Below are 16240 nucleotides of genomic sequence, written 5' to 3' on the forward strand. Positions count from 1 at the left end.
CCCCCCCACCCCCTCCCCACACACACACACATACCCTCCTCTGCCTTGCTCATTCTCCTTGGGCTATGGTGTGTGTCTTTGCCCTGTGTAACTCACCAAGAGAGACGGCATGGGAACATGGCGCGGTGGCCTGTGGCCGGTGGCTTGCGGGTTATGGACGACGGACTACGGACGGCGGGCGGCGGACTACGGGCCGGACGGCGGATGGGCGGATGACCGACTGATGGGAACAGGCTCCGCCGAGAAGCAGTGGCGGAGGTGGTACCGGTGGTGGCAAGGGAGGAGGAGGTTACTATGATCCATACTCGGACGACGAGTACTCGCTGTCGGATGGGCCGGTGGGTGGAAGGGAGACTGGCGCAGCCGCAGGCATTCCGCTGGAGGCAGTCGGAGTGGGCGGCGTCGGTGGCGAGAGCAGCAAGGCGCCGTTGTCTGAGTCGTCGGGAGGGAGCGAGAGCGGCGGCGCCGAGAACGAGCTGGCACCGTTCTTCCAACGGGTCGACGTGCTGAAGGGCTTGCTGGCGCGGGTGCAGGACAACATCGAGCGGGTGGCGGAGCAGCATGGACTCTCGCTTGGCGCAACGTCGTCGGAAGAGGCCGCCCAGTGCTCGCAGGTACTCGCCGACCTCATGGCCGAGACCGACAAGATGACCAAGTCGATCCGGGCCAAGCTCAAGGCGATGGAGAAGGACAACGCAGCATTCGCCAAGGCACACAAGGGCTCGGCCGAAGACCGGATCCGGACCAACGCGTATGGCGCGCTCACCCGCAAGTTTATCGCCGTCATGCGCGAGTACCAAGAGCTGCAGACCGAGTACCGCAACAAGTACAAGGACCGCGTCGAGCGGCAAGTCCGTATTGTCAAGCGCGACGCCACCCAGGACGAAATCGATGAGATTGTCGAGGGTACTGGCGGCTCGGGCGTTTTTGCCCAGATGATGCTCTCGTCGACCGCCTCGCACGCCGCCGCACAGAATGCGCTGGCAGACATCCAGGAGCGCCACGAGGACATCGTCCGTCTCGAGCGCTCCATCGCCGAGCTCCACCAGCTTTTTGTTGACATGGCTGTCCTCGTCGACGCCCAGGGCGAGCTGCTCGACCAGATCGAGCACTCGGTGGCCCAGAGTGTCGGCTACACCGCCAAGGCCGTCAAGGAGCTCGGCAAAGCCAACAAGTACCAGCGCAAGGCCCGCAAGAAGATGTGCGCTTGCCTCGTCCTCGGCATGGTTGTCCTCGGTGCTGTCCTCATCCCTACCCTCGCCGTCACATTGAAGAACGCGTAAAACAAGCCCCTGCACACATCTCCTCTCCCACCTCCCACACCAGCCCATCATCGCCAGCCACCGCCACGCCGCCCGCCATCCCAATTCCAAACATGATCACGACCAAGATCACGATCACCTCACCCGCACAAGCCCCCCCCCCCCCGCACACACACACAGCCATGCTCCGGGAACTCCCACTCATGGCTGCCATCTGGTTTGGAACGTTCCTCCTCGTGGTGACGGCGTCGCTCAAGGCTTCCTACAAGTTTGCGTCTGTCTTTGTGGTGGCGCCATCGTTTGTGCCAGCGGCGGCAGCAACGTGGCTGGCGTCGGCTGCGAGGCCTCCACCACATCCGCTTGCTCTGCTCTGGTTGGTGTGGGCGATTCTGGCAGGAACAGCCTGGCTCCTTGCTCTCATTGAGCCGTATGTTTGCTCACCGACGGCACGAGCTCAGTTCCATCTCAAGCGAGCCATGGCGAGGACCGCGAGCTACGATGCCTGGCGGATCCTGGCCGAGCAGTACGATGCGCTCTCGGGTGGTCTTGCCTGGCGAAGCAACGAGAGCGATGGCTTGTGCGATGCGAACTTGCTCCGCTCACGCATTGCCTCGCTCCGCGCTCTGCGAGGCGCCGGCAACATGCGCGCCCTCATGGGCCTGCTCCGTGGCTCGCTCGTCCGTGATTTTGCCGGCATCAACAACCCGGCCCTCTTTGCCCGTTCCATGGTGGGGACCAAGCTGGTGATCGAAGAGTATGTTGCCGAAGTTGCCGCCTCGATCGCCTTTATCGCCGGTACTGAGGCCGACGGCGGCCGCGGAGCCGGTCCGTCGGCCACTGCCCGGTCCGGCTTCTCCGGTCAGGGCAAGGGCATGCAGGCTGCAGCTGCTGACGACGACGACGACGGGCACGGGGTGGCGCTTGCAGAGCGTTTCGAGTTTTTGTGGCAGGCCCGGCAAGTGTACGGCCGGTCTGCGATTCTGTTGTCGGGCGGCGGGCGGTTCGGCGCGCTGCACACGGGCGTGCTACTCGAGCTGTTCGAGCAAGAGCTCCTGCCGCGGGTCATGTCGGGCTCGTCGGTCGGGGCCATGGCCGCGTCGGTGTGCGCAGTTCACACCGACGAGGAGGCGCGGGCGATGAAGCCGGAGGACACGCTCAACATGAACGCGTTCGAGGCCATCGACTCGGTGGCCTCGGTCTGGCGCAAGATCCGCCGGCTGTATGAGAAGGGCGTGCTCATGGACGTCAAGGTCCTGCAAGACTGCCTGGTCTCCAACACCGGGCACACGACCTTTGCCGAAGCGTACGAGCAGACCAAGCGCATTGTCAACATCACGATCTCAGGCGCCGGGCTCAACCAGCCGCCGCGGCTGCTCAACTACCTCACTGCGCCGGATGTGGTCATCTCGTCTGCGGCGGTTGCGTCGTGCGCCGTGCCGGGCATCTTTGAGCCCGTTCCGGTTCTCGAGAAACGGCCCGACGGCTCCATCCGCCCGTGGATGGAGTCGTCGATGAAGTGGTGCGACGGCTCACTCGAGACCGACGTGCCCAAGCAGCGCATTGCTGAGCTCTTCAATGTCAACTACTTTATCGTGTCACAGACGAATCCGCACGTGGTCCCGGTTCTCGACACCTTTACCACCGTTCGCTGGTGGACGCTAGTCAAGTCGCTAGTCGCCGCCGAAGTCGTCCACCGCATGGAGCAGCTCCGGCTGCTCCACCTCATCCCGCCGTTCTTTGCCCCGCTCATTCGGCTCATGTCGCAGACATACGTCGGCAACGTCACCATCATCCCCTCACTCACCATAATTGACTACCTTCGCATGCTGCTCAACCCGACTCGCGACGAGCTCGTCGATTGCACCCTCCGCGGCCGACGCGCCACATGGCGCAAGCTCGCCCACATCCGCGTCGCCTACACCATCGAGCGCTCGCTCGGCGACGCGGTGACCCACATGCGGACGCTCATCAACCCGGGCGATGAGGAGGCGGCCGACGCTTCGTTTGCGCCCCTCGAGTAATCGCCCGCTTTGTTTACCCGGTCACAATCCGCAACACAGTGTCGTCGGGCGTGAGAACGTGCCCGCCCGAGAGCGGCGTCCCATCCGGCCGCTCGGCGTGGCCAAAGCCCGGCCCGTCGTCGCCATACAGGCTGCGGAGAAAGTTGATGGCAAAGGTGCGGACGGTGGTGCCCGGCTTGACCATAAACACGTCGGAGAAGAGGCCAGGCCCGTCCGTGCTGCTGGCTCCTCCGCTGCTCCCCGCGGCGCCGGCGCTGCGTGCAAGGTCGAAGCCGCGACACGACTGTGCTGACGCGACCGGAAAGACTGGAAAGAGGCCGAGCTCGGCAACGGCGGCGGCAATGACTTCATGGACGCCAGTCGAGCCGTGGCGGAAGAGAACAAGGTCCTGGATCGACTCGAGCGTTGAGGCGTGCTTGGACGGGAGCGGCTTGAGGCCGGCGTCGGGCGCGTCGGCGGCCGTGAGCACCTCGTCGGTCCCGGGCACGTACTCGATGTACTTCGCCTTGGCCATCTTGCGCAGCGCAAGCTCGGCGAGGGCAGAGCAGAGGACGACCCGGTCGTCACCGTATTTAGAGACAATTCCCATGATGTTGACGTCGGCATCCGGGTGATCGATCTTGTTGAGGGCGAGGATAGTGGGGAAGCGGGCGGCGACAAAGGCTGCGGCGAGGTCGCGGATGCGCTCGTCGTCCCACGCTTCCAAATCCTCCGAGTCACGGAGCCCGAGCGTGTCGACGAGCTCGGCCGTCAGTGCCGGCTTGGTTCCATAGCCTGACAGTTGCGCCTGCAGCGTATCGGCCATGCGGGCGCCGGTCCGGGCGTGACGGCGAGCTGTAGCCGGCCACTTTGCAGCCAGATTGCCGGCGACCCACGAGATGATCTCGTCAAAAAGCCACTCGACATCGCCGACCGGATCGTAGCCGCGCGCAGCCTGGCCCTTTTCATCGGTCGTTCCCGAGGCGTCCACTACATGAACTAAGACCTGTGCCGTCCGCAGATCGTCCAGAAACTTGTTGCCCAACCCAGCACCTTCTGCCGCACCGGGCACAAGTCCAGCCACATCGAGGACAGAGACCGGGACGGAACGCAACCGAGCTGATGAACCCAAAGGAGCGGTCGGATCAGCCACACACGATCCAGTTCGAGGAGAGCATCGACCTGGGGACGTTGATCTTCCACAAGCGCACGGCACCTTGATCCAGGCCATGCCTCGATTGGGCTCAATGGTGGTGAAGGGATAGGCACCGACCTTGGCCTTGGCATCGGTCACGGCATTGAGGAGTGACGACTTGCCGGCAGACGGCTTGCCCACTGCTGCAATCATGCCACACAGGGTAGGGGGTGGGGTGGGGAGGGGTGTGGAGGGGAGGGGGGGGGGGTGGAGGGGAGGGGAGGGGAGGGGGGGGGTGAGGAGCGAGTTGGCATACGTTCGGAAGGTGTGTGGAGGACGGTGGCGAAGGGGGGGGGGGAGGGAGGGGAACGATCAGGGGCGAGAGGGGCTGATCGGGAGGGAGGGATCACGATTGGGGGGAAGGGGGGGGGGGGAGGGGGGGGGGGTCGTCGGCAAGGTAAGGTATTTGATGACCACGCCCGCGACCTTGATGGGCTGGTAGGCCGTCGCTCGAGGCCGGAGGTGAGGAGGGAGAGAGAGAGGGCTTGATGCCGATACTAGTTCTTTCGGCCAAGGAAGAAGATGAGCGAGCCGACAAAGCCAACCGAGAGCATCGAAGCGATGGCAAGGTTGCGCTTGAGCGAGACAAGATCGGCCTTGAGCTCCGAGTTGGCCTTGAGCAGCTGACGCGAGTACTTGAGGAGAACCGGCTCGGTGTGGTGGGTGCCGTCGCAGAAGCCGACCTCGCTGCCAGTAGCCTTGCAAGTGCACATGTAGTAGTCATCGTCCTTCTCAACGTTAACCTTGACCGGCACGATGCCAGTACCCTTGTGCTGCAGTCCGGCCCGTACATCAGCCACCACCCCACACACCGCGATCACCATCACATCGATCACCAGCATATATCGATCACCGCCACACGCCACCACACCACACCAAACCACACCCCACCCCACCATCGACGCCGCACGAAACAGAAGCAGCGACCAGGCCATCACAGCATTCAAGCAAATTGTTCGTGAGTAGGTTGGTGGTCGTTGCCCCCCCCCCCCCCCTCCTCCTCCATGGCCATCACCCCCCTCACACACAGACACACCCAGCACATGCCGAGCCAGCACCACACCTGCAACATACCGAACCATCACACCACGGCTGGTTCTGGCTCAGACCGCAAGCACCTGTGGACAGAGGGGGAGGGATGAGTTTGGGTCGCGGGGAGGGGGGTGGGGGAGAGGACCAAAGGGCGGGGGGGGGGGGGGGGGGAGGGGCATGGCAAAGGGTGGGATGGAGGCAGGGGTGAAGGAATGGGGGATGGGGAAGGGAGAGAGGAGAGGTACATACACCACCAGTAGTCCTCACCGGCCTTGAGGGCAACCTTGATGGGCTTGACAGCAGCAACAGCGGGGAGGTCCGAGGAGGAGGAAGAGGCAGCCATGACGAGGATTGAAAGTTCGGGAGAGAGAAGAGTTACCTCGTCGAGAATGATGACCATGACGGGTACGATACAGCCAAAGCTGCAGCTGCCAGCTAGCTATACGTGTAGCTACAGCTACTGCCACTAGATTGCGTGGATAGTATGGAATCACGCCATGCTATCGTGTCTTCCCATCCGCCCAGGTAGCCGCGCTTGCACGATCGGGCGTTTGCGCGGCTAAGCCGTCTCGATCACACGATCCCGCTGAAAGCGCCTGGTCAAGAGAGAGAACCAAAGCTAGTCTTCTTTACCGTGCGTAGGCTATAGACGGTGGGTGGGTGGGTGGGTGGGGTAATCTCTACTCACTCGCGCCACAGGGCCCGGGTGGTGATCGCTTCCCGGCTGCGGCCGGCACACGCACATGGGGCGAGAGCAGAGCGAGGCCCCGAGTGGATCCGAGGCCGACAAGGCGCTATCTGCGGATGTTGGACCAGTTGGCGGTGGTGAGAGCGTTAGCGTGCTTGGACATCTCCGACTGACCCGATCTGAAGGAGAAGCGCATGGCTGCGGATGACGGCGGCTCGACCTCATCAGCATACCAACCGATCTCCTGCGCCTCTGTCAGCGGCATGTCATACTTTTCCTTCGGCGTCTTGGACTGAGCCTTGGCCACAGCCAGGAACTCTGCCGGGAGATCCTCGTCCGAGGTAAACGTCGAGAGCTCCATGTTGGTCGGCTTGTCAGTGACAAAGTAAGCTACACCAGTTGTCCAGTTGTCCCCCCACACACACACACACCACACACACACACACAACATCATTGTCCATGAGTACCCACCTCCCACTTCGGCGCCAGCCACATCATCCTGCTCTTCCACTACAATCACCCTTGTGGACCCTTCTCCGTGACCGTTGGTGCGGGACATGGCTCGTGCTGGGCGAGCAGCCAGTTTGAGGCCGTGGCATAACGGACAGGGACAGAGTGAGAGACAAAGGGGAAAGACGTACTTGTGCGCGGGTCATTGAATGAGTATTCCTCCTTCAACCGCATAGAGGAAAGCTCACGGACAATGCCCTCCTTAACGATCTTGTCGCAGTCGACAGGGTTGAAGTGAGCCGCCAGTCGAGCATCGCCTCGCAAAGTGGCCATGGCAAGGAGCGAGTCGAGTATTAACCTGCCCGTCCCCTCACCCCCCCCCCCGCTACTCACTGCGCAAGACGGTTTGACTCGGTCACGTCAAAGTCTGATATGGCAAAGGGCTAACCGCTCCGGACAGAACAGAGAGTCAATCGATGACAACCCCCCCTCCCCCTCCCCCTCCCCCTCCCCCATCCCCGTCCCCATCCTCGTCCCCATCGCCATCTTCTCGTGGTCGGGCGAGACCGGGGCGGTTTAACAACTCCCACCAGCGGGTCACGGCGTGTGTCGTCTACTTGCGCTTGCGGCTGCGGGCCTTGGACGCACTCGGCTTGTTGCCCTTGATGTCGTAGGCAACGATCTTGACATTGCGGCCGTCGACAGCTTCTGCTCCGGGCATCTTGAATTGGACCTCGGGGAGGAAGAAGGTCCAGAAGCCATCGCAGTTGCGGTAGATGATGTTGCCCGAGGCAGTGAATGACATTGTCGCAGTCACAGACTCCTCCAACGCCTTTGCCGCCACCTATTCGCAGCTCCCTCACTCGCATCAGTCACTCTCCCTCCATCCTCTCTGCCATCAGCAGAGAAAGGTCGCACATTGCCGTGCCGCCGACCAGCCGACCTGCCACCCACCCCCCACCCACCCACCCCGTCCCACCGGTGTCGCCACCACACCACCACCACCACCACCACCACCCTACACCGCCTCTGCAGCTCCCTGCTCTCACCTCACCTCCCTCTCCCTCCCCACACCGCCCCAACCATCCCCTTCTCATCCGGTACGGCATTGATCGATGGCGATCGCGACCGCGATCACGATCAGCGTCACTCCCTTTTCCCCCCCTCTCCCCCCCCTTGCACAGCCATGGGACCCTCACGCACACGTGCGCACACACCCGTCACGGCAGATGATGAGCATGGTACCATGAGTAACGTACGTTCTCAAACTTGTTCATGACGATGTTTGCGAGCTTGGAGGAGATGATCTGGGAGGCGACCATGCCGTCGACGGTGTCCCTCAAGCACTGGCCCAGTGTGGAGTAGTAGTACAACTGCTTGGTCTCCATGATGGACGAGAAGGTGTATATGACAGGAGGGAGGGCGGGAAGGAGGAGGAGAAGAAGGGGGGGAGGGGGGGGGGGGGGAGGGGGACTGCGGAGACAGGTGCTCTCGCGTCCTCGCTCGTCCTCTCTTGTCGTGGTCCCTTTTCCCTCGCGGCCTTTACAACCGATCGATCGGCTCAAGTCGCCCACGAGTCGCATGCAGCTCGTCGATGGCAGAGAACAGCCGAAACGAAGGCATGATGATCCGATGATAAAAGTATGGTCTCGGTCTGAGCTTGCAGGTCAATATTGGTAAAGGGGCACCAACCAAGTCGCCGTCAGAATGATAGTCGTGATTGCTCTCGTGATCGTGATGGGCCACTATCCATGGGTCACGGTCATGGTCATGGCGAGAATCGGGATGGGAGGGGGCGGTTGTGATGCCGGCGGTTGCGCTAGTCACGATCACTGCCACCCACGAGTTGGCTGCAGAGAGCGAAAGCGCCATCTCGACGAGCCGGTCGACTACACTTCCACAGGTGGTCTCGTATTTCGCAACGGCGACCAAACCACCGTATTCATCGTCGTCCTCAGGTACCGATGCCTCGTCTGCAGAGACAGCGGAGCTGGATGAGCCAGACTCGGCACCTGCTCCGCCGCTCGGCGAGTACTCCTACGCCTCGCACTACTTGGAGCGGACCGTGACACCAATCGAACGTGATATCGAGCTTCTGATCTCGTGGTCGTCGCTCTTAATCGACCGCAGCGAGTAGCCCAACACTACTGCCCGTGGCTCGCCGCACCAGCTGCCGCAAGCAGTGCTGCAAACTCGCACCTGGGATCAAAGGTAAGAAAGTCGGGCAGGACATCGACTTGCTTGACGTGATCCTCCAGCTCAGCGTTATGGTCGGCAGTCTCGGGTTTGCCATCGGGCTCACAGGCGTCACCATGCAGCGCCACAAACTTGGTCAGCTTGTGCGACTCGGCAGTGTGGAAGCGGACGGTAAAAACTTGGTCATGCCCAGCGACGCGCCAGCAGGTCGTCAGCCCGCGCGAGTGAGGCCACTCGTTGGTTGCGGCGACGAGGAACAGTGCCAGATCGTTGCTGCGGGCCATAATCAGCACCCATTCCCGGGCAACTTCCAGCAGCTTTTCCGGCCTGACGACGACGTTGTACAGCAGCGCGTCGGTCACCCGGGCTGCGGCTTCCTCTAGCGGACACGCCATGACCTCGGCGATCTCGGAAATCCGGGCCCGCAGCGGATACTTGGGCATGAGCCGCTCCGTGAGGTCAAAGAGCTGCACGCACTCATGAAAGGTTGCGGCAAGCTCTTCGATGACGTCAGTGATGGCGGGCTCGGGTCCATCCAACACAGTCCAGCGAGCGCGGATGGAGCGGGCAAGGTAGAGTGCGTGGCGCTTGCTAATTCGCGCCTGGTTGTACTCCTCCTCCTGCTCAGGCGGAATAGGCTCGAGCTCGCCCTTGGGTGCGAGCAAGCCGACCTTCTTGCCGATGCGGTCGACTCTCAACGGGCGCGGAACAGAGTCCCACAACTCCATCATCTCGCTCATCATGGTGTGCTTGGCCAGCGGATCCTTGGCGATCCGAAACTTGGAGTACACCTTGTGCGAGGCGTGCTTGACTTCGAGCGACTCGCGGGTGTGGAACTGGAGCTCCCACAGCATGCCGGTGTTTGAGTTCCGGATGACGGTGTTGATGCCCTGGTACTCGTCACCACGCCGGACAGCGTTGCGCGAGGTCATCGAGTAGACCGTCCTCGTCACGCTCCGCTTGGTGTAGTCGCTGCCCGAGAGAATGACAGAAACCTCGTCCGAGTACTTTTGCCCGCCCACGTCGCTGTCAAAGCTCGACTGGACATTAGCCAGCATCGATGGGTCGAATGCGGCGTAGACATCCTTGCGGGCGTCGGTAATCCAGTAGTTCTTCTCCTCGACAAACTCGAAGCGACCTTGGGACGGATTGGCCTCGGGGTCATAAAAGTCAGCCTGCATAAGCGCCTGACGCACCATCTCCACTCCACTCGAGTACATCTCGGTCTCAAACTGGATGGTGTACCGCAGTGCGTCCTTGATCGAGGCGCAGAGCGCGTCCTCATCGTCATCGGCCAAGGCTGCAGCCTTGTCCCGCAACTTGCGCTCCATCGAGTGACGGGTCTTGAACCTGTGCTCCAGCCCGACCATGACTCCGCCATTGGCTTCAGCCGCCGCCTGGACGTAGCCGGTAATCTGTTTCTCGCCACGGACAGCCTGGTTGAACAGCCGAGCCGCGGCGTTGCGTGCCCGGGTGGCGAGCGAGGCCGACAGACCCTGTCCGCGATTGTCCGGCAGCAGTGTCAGCGAAAGCATACCTCCACTCCCTGTCCACAGCGCGGTGACCAGCTCAGGCTGTGACCTTATGGTGATGGTTTCACCCTCATTGTCGACGTAGGTCGGGACAAGCCCATTGTGGTACTCATTGTCCACCACATGCATGAGCGCCGTAAAGTAGTCTGCCTCACCCGAGAGCAAGTGGACCCGGTTGCGACCGCCGACAGAAAGCTGCACCCTTATCCCATCCGCCATACTGCCTTTTCTGGGAGGAGAGAGCTAGTGCTGGTGTCCTGGTCCTACTCCTGCTCCTTGACCTTGTGTGGGGGGGGGGGGTGGTCGCAGAGTTTGTGGCTTTCGCTGAACACGATCACGATCACGATCACACTCGCGATCACGATCACGATCACGATCACGATCACCCGCACCTCCCCCCCCCCCACCACACACACACCCCACCCCCTACACATACCCACACTCACACCTTCCCACCTCACCCATCCCTAAGCTATGAAACGGTGGCGCGAAGTGGTGCATGCCCACTCGGGCGGGTGGAAGTCCACAGCCAGTGCACAGTGGAAGGCCATTCTGGCCACAGTTGCTGCTCCACCTACAGGTCTCCTCCCTTCCACACAAAGCCGCTCGTCCAAGCCCTCCACCGCATGGCCTACTTTCTCGGACTCTGCCTGCTGCCTATCAAACTCATCTTCAAACTCATCGTTGTCGTCGTCAGCATCGGTTGATCACTCTCTTAGTGATCATGGTCTTGACCATGATGATGTTGATGTCGCTCCGCTCCTCGCTCGCGCGCCGTCGCTGGAGATGCTTGCGCCGGACTTGGCGGCTATGGCCCGCACGCTCAAGTCGCAGAGTCATCGGAGCAATGGCTTGGACGATTCTGAGTCTGATTCGGGTGAATCCGACTCGGACTCGTCCTCGCTTGATCCGGGCTTGGCCCTCTCGCCCACAAAGATCAATAGCTCGCCGGACGACGATGCTGGAGAGGTGTGGACGACAGTGCTTGCTGCGGTCAAAGCAAAGCGGCTTGCTGAGAGCAACTACAACGACGATGATGACGATGACGCTTCGTCCGACGATGGCATGGACATGGAAGATGTGGAGGCCTTTCCGCCTGAGCTCCGCCGAGTCTCGTCGCAGCTGCTGCTGCCGCAAGAGTCGGCCGGCGAGCTGCGCGGTGCTGCCCGCTGGCGCGCAGTCGTGGCAGCCAACAAGGACACGCTCGCCGAGTTGGCCACCGCCACCTGGACTCGTATCGCTGGCACGGTGTCCGGCTCGGATGTCTCCGAGACCGAGACTGAAGCCGAGGCCGAGTTCGGCACTCCCGAGCTCGCAGCCGACCCGCGCGCCGACAGCCTCTCCTGGCCTGTGGTGCTCTCAGAGCTCGAGTCCTCTCTCGAGCCACAAAGTGGGCCGTGGCTCACCTCGATGCTCTCGTCCGAATCACTTCACGATATGCGGTGGGGCGAGATTCAGAACTACGCCGACAAGCATCACCCCGAGCTGGTCGAGGTCGTTGACTCGACGCTGCCGAGCTCCGACTGGGACCGTACCGAGCTTCCGGATGAGTTGCCTTCCATCAGCGACTCGACGCTCCGTGCTCGGCGCACCAGACACTCGCATGGCCGAAATCTGAGTCCGGCTGCCGTCCTTGTTCTCCGCGCCGCGCACTCGCGCGACTCGATGGGCGTGGCATCCAACAGCTCGCTTGCCAGCATGAACGCGCGCATTGCATCGTACGACGGCCTCTTTGCTGACTTGGTCAGGGACAACGGGAAACGCTGGCTGCCGGACGGGCTCACCCCATCCCCGTCCCTACAAGACCTGGTCGCTGATCCGGAGCTGGCCGCCACCGCCGCCTCACAGCCCGACTGGCGCGATGTTGCCAAGTCGCAGTGGTTAGTTGCCACCGCGCACGCTGACCTCTTATCGGCCGACTCGGACTCGGTCGACTTTACTTCGGACGACGACCATGCTGGCTCACACTCGTCGTCGCAACACTCGGCCTGCGGCAGCAGACCGGGCGCCAGCGCCGACCTCAACGGGTCGACATCGCTGGAGGAGGCCATTGCACTCGCCTCAGCTGCAGCGACAGGCGCGGAACCGCCAGCGCCGCCTCCGATGATTATCACGGGTGTCCACGAGCTCCCGCTGGATACACTCCTCGAGTCCATTTCTGCAGCTGCGGCTCCAACGCCGTCGCCGCGCTCGCTGCCTCGTTCGCATCTCGAGCACTCGAACTTGGTCCAGACACTTGCACAGCTGTCGAGCCTTGTCGCCGACAAGGTTGCCGACGCCAAAGCCGTGCTCGCCATCTCGCCCGACCCGGCGCTCGGCAACGCCTATCGCTCGCTCTGCGCCGAAGCAGACTCGCTGGCTGAGACTCTCGATGCCGTGACTAGTGGTGCTGAGCGGACCGGTGCCACGCACGCTGGCCCGCACGTGGCCACTGAGACCATCGACGCGCTGCGGGCGTACGCACACCGTGCCGAAGCCCAGGTCAAGGTACTTGGAAATCGATTCGAGGCTACCGCAGCCGCAACTCGCTCCGCCATTGCCCGCGTTCGTTCACAAGCAAACCGACTCGACGACCTGGCTGTGCGGCGGGCAGCGCTCGACGCCCAGTTGGCAGAGCTTGAGGCGCTGCACGTGTCAGCGCTCGAGACAGGAGCACATGCGCGTACGACTAGTGATGCTGCCGCTGCCGCTGGCGACTCGGTCGCTGCCTCCTTGATCAACAAGATCGTGACAGTGCAGCAGCGGCGGCTGGCGCCGACACCGCCGTCCGCGGAGCCTCTAGACATGCGTCCGTTGGGTGCGCGACTCGACGCGCTCTCGGCTACCCTCGCGGCGTCGTTGGAGCACAACCGCGAGCGGCTAGCATCGGCGCGGTCTCACGCTCTCTCACAGTCGCCGTCACGGCTGCAGTTCTCGGGCCGGGCAGCAGCGCGGGCGCAGCAGCAGCGGACTAGCACGCCGCCGCCACGTCGCGGCCGCCGAGGCCAGACAAGAAGAGCCGGGCGCGGGCGCGGCCCGCTGGAGGCACGGCTGCTGGCGTCACCGTCGTCGGTCACCAACCCGTGGCGGTAGACGGTAAAAAGAGGCAGTGAGAGAGAGGATTCTGCGGGAGCAGCGTTTTACGTGAATTGACAGCCGACAACTACACGCTCTAGCCGACAAGCGAGAGCACAAGCTCGCGCACAAACTCGACCTCGCATCGGACAGTGAGCTCCATCTGGACAGTCCGGGTTTGGTCGAGCTTGAGGCGGATGCGAACAAGAAGCGGGACCTGGCCGGCAAAGACGGCGGAGAGGAGGAGGGTGTGAGTGACGGCGTCGGGCTTGACGGCATTCGAGCGCTCGCAAACCTGCATTCCAAGCAAGTCGATGAGGGTGGAGACAGCCTCGGCGACTGAACCGAGCGAGCCGAGGGCAAAGAGCTCGAGTGACTGATGGTCGTCGGTAAACTTGTCCCAGGCGGCAGCAAAGTTGGGCACAAAGGTCTTCTGCATGTAGTCTGCGGGGGCAATGTCGACTTCGTCGACCTCGTACTCGTCGTCTTCGCCCTCGTCGCCCTCCTCGGGCTCGCCAGACTCGGGGTCGACGTCAAGGACGCGGAACTTGAGGGTGCACGAAAAGGTGGCCGAGGGGAAGGCGGTCGCCTCCTTGCGAAGGACGACCCAGGCGGTGCCCGGGGCGCCATAGGCGATGGTGGGCGCGGCTACGACGCCGATGGGCTCGAGCCCGTCGTCACCGTCGGCAAACTCGACAACTGGCGTGACATCCTTGAGGCAGAACATGTCGAGGGTGTTGGTGACGTTGAACTGGAGGAGGACAGCCTGGGCGAACGAGTGCTTGACGACGTTGACCTGGTACTCGGTCTCGATCTCGGTCAGCTGGACCGGCGCCGACGAGGCGTACGGCGCGCCGAGCGGTGCAAGCTGCGGGACGGCGGCAATCATGGCGGCGTACATGGCGGCAGACGACGAGGCGGCCGGCGAGCCGGCGGCGGCGGCCGGGCTGGCTTCGGCGTGCGGCGCCTCGCCGGCGGCGGCGGCGCCACGGGCGGCCGGCGCCACTGGGTCAGGCTGGACGGTTGCGAGATTAAACGGGGTCCGCGACGGCTTGGCCTGATACTCGAGGAGGGCGGCCTCGAGGTTCTTGACGGGCAGCGGGCCGTCGTCGAGAACGAGGGCAACGTCCTCGGGCGAGGCGCCCGCCTCGAGGAGAGCGACATACATGGCGCAGCGGTCGCGGACCTCGTCGTCGGTGTCAAACATGCAGCGCTTGAGGAGCGTGGTAACGGCGTCCTTAAGCGGCTCGCAGAGGAGGCCAAAGCGAGCGAGGGTGGAGACGGCAGCGGCGCGGACGGGCGCCACCTCGAGAATGACGCGGTTGTAGATGAAGCGGATGAAGCGCGACGGGTTGGCCGTCCGCGGGCCGACGGCGCCCATGAGGTGAAGAATGCGGATGGAGAGGATGGGAAAGTCGCAGTCCTCGATAAACTCGCACAGCTGCGAAAGGCCCGACTCTGCGGCGTCGGGGATCTGGTCGATGAGCAGCATGATGGTATCGACAATGGTCTTCTTGTACTCATAACCGCCCTCCGAGTCGCGGAGCGCAGCGGCGAGGAACGAAATCATCATGTGGTGCTTCTTGGGGTAGCGGAGGCAGAGCGAGCGGATGGCGTCGACGACAACAACCTTGAACTCGTCGGGAATGTCGCCCATGAACTCGGACATCTGAGTCATCAGCCGCTCTACCGACGACTCGGAGCCGATCTTGAGCAGCGTGGTGATGGCAAGGGTGGCGACGGAGCGGTTCGAGTCCTTGACCAGCGTCTCGAGCTCGACCATGCACTGCGTGACCGAAACCGGGTGGGTCATGGCAACGGCGTTGAGCGTCCGCACCGCAGCGTACTTGTGCGACGACTTGGGCGAGCCAAGGAGGAGGTGCAGGACAGTGATGGCCGGCGTCAACTCGCGCGCGGTGATTGACGGAATGTTGCAAATCGCCCGTGCAGCCTCGTAGATGACCATCTCCGACTTGTGGCGGAGGCAGAGCTCGAGGTAGTCAAAGAGCGAGGTGTCGGGCACGCCCGATGGGTCGTCGGCAATGACGTGCGAGGCGAGCCGGATGAGGAGGCAGGTGGCGTACGGGCACCGCAGCGTCGACTGCTTGGTCAGCGTCTGCACAAGCCGCGTCACAGCCAGCCGGTCCTGCTGCTTGATCTTGTACAGCAGGCCGAGCGCGTGGTACTGCACCATCACCGCCCGCGACTTGAGCGCTTCGTTGACCTGCGAGACCCACCGCTTGACAATGTCCTTGTTCTCGCCCATCAGGTGCATGGCCGAGACGAGCGCAGCAGACGCCACATATGTGTTCTTGTCCACAATCGCCTGCATGATGTACCGCTCAATCTGCCCCAGCATCGACGGGTCAGTCACATTGCAGAGGACCCGGACCGAGTTGGCCTTGAGCATGGGCGAGTTTGAGTTGAGGTCCTTCATCACCACAGCTGTGATCATGATGACATCCTCAGCAGACTCGGCGAGCTCCTTGATGACCAGATACACCATCCGCCGAAGCTGAAGCGACGTTGCCTGAAACAGCTTAGAGGTGGCAAAGAAGACGTCAGTAGCCTCAGTCGTCGTCAGCGACTCTCCCTGGTGCAACAGGTACAGAATCTTGGTGAGGATGGGGATGCACTTGCCGGCCTTGATCGGCGACTTGTGAAACAGCCGCGCCTCCTGCAGCACCGTCGACTTGACCAAGTTGGCAAACGGGTTCACCCGCTCTGGACATTCAACATCCACCATTTAGCAGCATGAGTATAGGTGGAGGGTCTGGAGGGGGGGTGGGGAGGGAGGGGGGAGGGGGAGGGAGGGAGGGAGGGAGGGAGGG

The 16240-nt window shown here is 62.7% G+C and overlaps 8 protein-coding genes across 8 annotated transcripts in view; 2 read left to right on the forward strand and 6 right to left on the reverse strand.

Annotated features, from left to right (window-relative positions):
• Positions 1-117: 117 nt before the first annotated feature.
• AMSG_09485 (t-SNARE family protein) lies at positions 118-1283 on the forward strand (the record flags this gene model as incomplete). The annotated part of the gene is made up of 2 exons (XM_013898876.1): positions 118-139; positions 289-1283. The coding sequence occupies 2 exons, from the start codon at positions 118-120 to the stop codon at positions 1281-1283; spliced, it is 1017 nt and encodes a 338-aa protein (XP_013754330.1).
• A 182-nt stretch (positions 1284-1465) lies between these two features.
• AMSG_09486 (lipase) lies at positions 1466-3212 on the forward strand (the record flags this gene model as incomplete). Its single annotated transcript, XM_013898877.1, has 2 exons — positions 1466-3021; positions 3113-3212. The coding sequence occupies 2 exons, from the start codon at positions 1466-1468 to the stop codon at positions 3210-3212; spliced, it is 1656 nt and encodes a 551-aa protein (XP_013754331.1).
• An 84-nt stretch (positions 3213-3296) lies between these two features.
• Positions 3297-4610, reverse strand: AMSG_09487 (GTP-binding protein; the record flags this gene model as incomplete). The annotated part of the gene is made up of 3 exons (XM_013898878.1): positions 3297-4381; positions 4420-4444; positions 4479-4610. The coding sequence occupies 3 exons, from the start codon at positions 4608-4610 to the stop codon at positions 3297-3299; spliced, it is 1242 nt and encodes a 413-aa protein (XP_013754332.1).
• Positions 4611-4853: 243 nt separating this feature from the next.
• Positions 4854-5863, reverse strand: AMSG_09488 (uncharacterized protein). The gene is made up of 3 exons (XM_013898879.1): positions 5739-5863; positions 5532-5575; positions 4854-5230 (listed from the first exon to the last, which is right to left on the reverse strand). Exons 1-3 carry the CDS (start codon positions 5830-5832, stop codon positions 4955-4957), a joined length of 414 nt encoding a protein of 137 aa, XP_013754333.1. The 5' UTR covers positions 5833-5863; the 3' UTR covers positions 4854-4954.
• Positions 5864-6283: 420 nt separating this feature from the next.
• Positions 6284-6960, reverse strand: AMSG_09489 (uncharacterized protein; the record flags this gene model as incomplete). The annotated part of the gene is made up of 2 exons (XM_013898880.1): positions 6284-6567; positions 6819-6960. 2 exons carry the CDS (start codon positions 6958-6960, stop codon positions 6284-6286), a joined length of 426 nt encoding a protein of 141 aa, XP_013754334.1.
• Positions 6961-7175: 215 nt separating this feature from the next.
• AMSG_09490 (uncharacterized protein) lies at positions 7176-8060 on the reverse strand. The gene is made up of 2 exons (XM_013898881.1): positions 7887-8060; positions 7176-7471 (listed from the first exon to the last, which is right to left on the reverse strand). Exons 1-2 carry the CDS (start codon positions 8013-8015, stop codon positions 7241-7243), a joined length of 360 nt encoding a protein of 119 aa, XP_013754335.1. The 5' UTR covers positions 8016-8060; the 3' UTR covers positions 7176-7240.
• Positions 8061-8564: 504 nt separating this feature from the next.
• Positions 8565-10906, reverse strand: AMSG_09491 (uncharacterized protein; the record flags this gene model as incomplete). Its single annotated transcript, XM_013898882.1, has 2 exons — positions 8565-10550; positions 10883-10906. 2 exons carry the CDS (start codon positions 10904-10906, stop codon positions 8772-8774), a joined length of 1803 nt encoding a protein of 600 aa, XP_013754336.1. The 3' UTR covers positions 8565-8771.
• A 2553-nt stretch (positions 10907-13459) lies between these two features.
• Positions 13460-16240, reverse strand: part of AMSG_09493 (coatomer subunit gamma-1) — a 3239-nt gene continuing 458 nt past the window's right edge. The window contains exon 2 of the mRNA XM_013898883.1: positions 13460-16133. Within this exon, the coding sequence (XP_013754337.1) occupies positions 13507-16133 (2627 nt within the window). The 3' untranslated portion in view covers positions 13460-13506. The remainder of the gene's footprint in view (positions 16134-16240) is intronic.

The sequence above is a fragment of the Thecamonas trahens genome (genome assembly GCF_000142905.1).
Source record: "Thecamonas trahens ATCC 50062 unplaced genomic scaffold supercont1.50, whole genome shotgun sequence".
NCBI classification, from domain to species: Eukaryota; order Apusomonadida; family Apusomonadidae; genus Thecamonas; species Thecamonas trahens.